At 55.1% G+C, this 3,685-nt stretch overlaps 1 protein-coding gene across 1 annotated transcript; it reads left to right on the top strand.

The window, feature by feature from the left end:
* Nucleotide 1: 1 nt before the first annotated feature.
* On the top strand, nucleotides 2-2,367 carry PSMB3 (proteasome subunit beta 3). The gene is made up of 5 exons (XM_018067748.2): nucleotides 2-156; nucleotides 538-645; nucleotides 1,191-1,368; nucleotides 1,611-1,705; nucleotides 2,248-2,367. Exons 1-5 carry the CDS (start codon nucleotides 2-4, stop codon nucleotides 2,294-2,296), a joined length of 585 nt encoding a protein of 194 aa, XP_017923237.2. The 3' UTR covers nucleotides 2,297-2,367.
* Nucleotides 2,368-3,685: the final 1,318 nt, after the last annotated feature.

Raw genomic sequence — 3,685 nt, 5'->3', positions numbered from 1 at the left:
CATGGCCATGAAGGGCAAGGGCTGCGTGGCCATCGCCGCCGACCGGCGCTTCGGGATCCAGGCGCAGACCGTCACCACCGACTTCCAGAAGATCTTCCCCATGGGAGAAAGGCTCTACATCGGGCTGGCAGGGCTGGCCACCGACGTGCAGACGGTGTAAGTGAGGCCCTCCCGGCCCCGTGTTCCCGTTTATTTACAATAAATACCGAGGGGCAGCTTGTGCTGGGTGTGAGTATCTGTGTGTGTTCATAAGGAGGGGATAACGTACATAATTAATATAATGTAATGTAATGTAATATAATATGTGCCAGCACTCCTGGTTTTGGTCTCCCTTCTGTGAGAGCTTTTTAAATAAATCCTGCGTGTGATTTAAGGTCACATCACTACTAAAACTGAAGTTCAGCCACAAGAAGAGCTGTTTGTGCACCACCTGCCTCGGGTGCTGGTGTCTGTCAGCAGCAGAACAGCTCAGGCCTGGGTGAAGGGGAAAGGAAAACCAACCTGCCTTGATTTAATCCCAGTTCTCATCTCTTGCAGCGCCCAGAGGCTGAAGTTCAGGCTGAATCTCTACGAGCTGAAGGAGGGAAGGCAGATCAAGCCCCAGACTTTTATGAGCATGGTTTCCAACCTGCTCTACGAGAGACGGTAACTCCCAGGCAGATCCTCTGTCCCCTGTCAGGGAAGGGTGAGGTCCCTGGAGCTGGTTTTGGAGTTCCTGTGACAGCTGCTCGTGGTGTGCCCAAAGGAGGCTGGATAATTTAGTGATGCTCGTCCTGTTTGCCTTGCCAAAACCATTGCAGGGTGCTTCCAGTTTGCCCTGGAAGGTTCTCCCACCAAAAGCAGCTGTGGGATGTTTTCCTTGTCTGGATATTTACGTGGGAGGTGGGATTGCATTGACGGGGAGACCTCAGGGCTGCCACGGCTTCCTCCCGAGGGGCAGCCCTGACCTCTGCTCTGTGAGCAGTGACAGCACCCAGGGAGGGGCTGGAGCTGTGTCAGGGAGGGTTAGGGTGGGTCTCAGGGAAAGGTTCTTCCCCCAGAGTGTGGTTGGGCTGCCAGAGCTCCAGGAGCGTTTGGACAACGCTCTGAGGGACAGGGTGGGATTGTTGGGGTGTCCTGGGCAGGGCCAGGAGCTGGATGGATGGTCCTTGGGGGGTCCCTCCCGGCTCTGAGCCGTCTGTTCCCCCCAGGTTTGGCCCCTATTACACAGAGCCCGTGATTGCTGGGCTGGACCCCGTGACACACGAGCCCTTCATCTGCTCCCTGGACCTCATCGGCTGCCCCATGGTCACCGACGACTTCGTGGTCAGCGGCACCTGCTCCGAGCAGATGTACGGGATGTGCGAGTCCCTCTGGGAGCCAGACATGGTGAGCCAGGGCTGGGATCAGCTGGGATTCATGGATTCACCCTCCTGGGTTCCCTGGGCAGCCGGGATTGTGGGCTGTGTGGGAAGCTCCGTCCTGCGGCGCTTCCCGAAGGAGCTCGGGAGGGGAGGCCGTGGGTTAAACGGCCTGAGGGAGAAGTCCTGCAGGGTCTTGGATGATAACTGGGGGTTTGGACCAAATCCCATGCAGCTTTTAGCCCAGTTTCTGCTGCTTCTGTTCCCCAGGAGCCCGACCACCTCTTCGAGACGATCTCCCAGGCCATGCTGAACGCCGTGGACAGAGATGCCATATCTGGGATGGGGGTGGTGGTTCACATCATGTGAGTGCTGCTCCCTTCCCCGTGGAACAGGCTCTGCACTCAGTTCACTGCAAGGATTGGTTTCCAGGGTGTCCCTAACCCTGCTCCCTTCCACTGGTGTCTTTAGAAATGCTTTGTTCCTTCTCAGTGTGTTTATTTGAGTGCCTGTTGCTTGAACTGCAGGAGAAGCGAAGCCTGGAGTCAGATTCTTGCTGCACAGGGATTCCCTGGCTGCATTCCCACTGGGATGTGGGGGAGCATGGTCCCTCACACACGGGTAGCAGTGGCCAGGAGGATGCTCTTTGCCTCAGCTGGGTGCAGTGTTAACTCCCAGCTCTGCAACTAAACTGGCTCCTGAAGCAGCTTATTTTCCTTCCCTGCAGCATTCCAAGCCCGGGAGCTCCCCTGGGGGGGAGGAGGAGGGGGTTTGCTCAGTTGTCACAGCCACCTTGAGCTCAGGTGACCAGCCTGCCTGTGCACCTGCAGCTTCCTAAGGCAGGGACAGGCTGTGTGTGGGGACTAAAGGTGGATTTATTAACAATCTTCTCTCTTTCCCCCTCCAGAGAGAAAGACAAGATCACCACGAGGACCCTGAAGGCTCGCATGGACTAGCCCAGCACAGCTGCTCCCGTGTCACACCCGTCCTGGGACTTTTTTAAAATAAACCTCTGGCTTGGAGTGAACTTGCCTTTGCTTGGTCTGAACACGAGGATCGAGTTCTCCTCCCCAAAGCCGTGAGGAGCAGCTCAGGGTTTAGGTGGGAGCAGAGTTTCCCTTTCCCTCTGAGCCACCTGGATGTGAAGGGCTGAGCTGCAGCTCGTGGAGTGGGACAAATCCATTTGTTCTGGGAGCCAGGACTTGGTAAAATCAGTTCTTACTTAAGCCCCCCCATTTTACAGGCACTGTAAAAAGGCTTCTCCAGTTGTGGTCCAAAGAATCCTGGGATGGATTGGGTGGGAAGGGACCTTAAAGCCCACCCAGTGCCACCCCCTGCCCTGGGCAGGGACACCTTCCATGATCCCAGGTTGCTCCAAGCCCCATCCAACCTGGCCTTGGACACTTCCAGGGATCCAGGGGCAGCCCCAGCTTCTCTGGGCAACCTGTGCCAGGGCCTGCCCACCCTCACAGGGAGGAATTCCTTCCCTCTGGCAGTTTAAAGCATCCCCCTGGTGCTGCCATGTCTGGGACACCTCCCTGGCTGATGGCAGCTGAGCAGGACCCTGGCAAAGAGCACAGCAGGAAGGCACAGATGTACACAAAGTTTTAATTTTATTTTTCTCTGGTTGGAGACTCATCTTGTAACATGCATGCATTTCAAAACAGTAACAGTGTCTCAAACTGCTCCTAGCAAACAGACAAGCACAGAGGACTTAAAATTCCTATTTAAAAAACAGCAGTGAAAAAACCTAGAATGTTTATTTTTTTATTTTTTTTTTTAGTTTTTAAACTTAATTTATTCACATTTGTTTTCTTTTCAGTTGCACTGATTAGCCCTGCCCAACCCTTGTGACCTGTGTGTAATCCACTCAACACGACTCCATCCAGCTGGTTGTTTTTTTTTTTTTTGGGGGGGGTGCAGCCAGAGAGAGCAGCACAACTTTTGGAGTGGTAAACACTGAAACCACCCCAAAATGACGACCAGCAGTTGGCTCTGAGCTTTTCCAAACCCAAAAGAGCAAGGCAAAGGGGCAGTGGCTGATGGGGACAGTGAGAATGGCTCTGCAGAGGTGGGGGGGGAGTCCAGGGGTGTCGCTCTGACCTCGCCAAGGGTGGGAACACCCCGGGATGGAAAACTTCCTGCAGCTCAGGGAGGCTTGGAAAAGACTGCATAGTAGTCACAGGACTGGGAGCATCCACCACCACGGCCCCCAACTACCACACACCCTCACTCCCCCCTGGGTGGGCTCACATCCACTCCCCACCCGCTGCCCCCGGGGAAGGCAGCGCTCTGCAAAGCAGGGATTTCTCCCCCCTTCCCCCCCCCCAAAAAAAAGGAAGTAA

The sequence above is a fragment of the Manacus vitellinus genome, unplaced genomic scaffold (genome assembly GCF_001715985.3).
Source record: "Manacus vitellinus isolate BGI_N305 unplaced genomic scaffold, ASM171598v3 scaffold_120_pilon, whole genome shotgun sequence".
NCBI classification, from domain to species: Eukaryota; Metazoa; Chordata; class Aves; order Passeriformes; family Pipridae; genus Manacus; species Manacus vitellinus.
The sequence above is the reverse complement of the archived record's forward strand: the minus strand, read 5'-3'. Positions and strand labels throughout refer to the sequence as shown.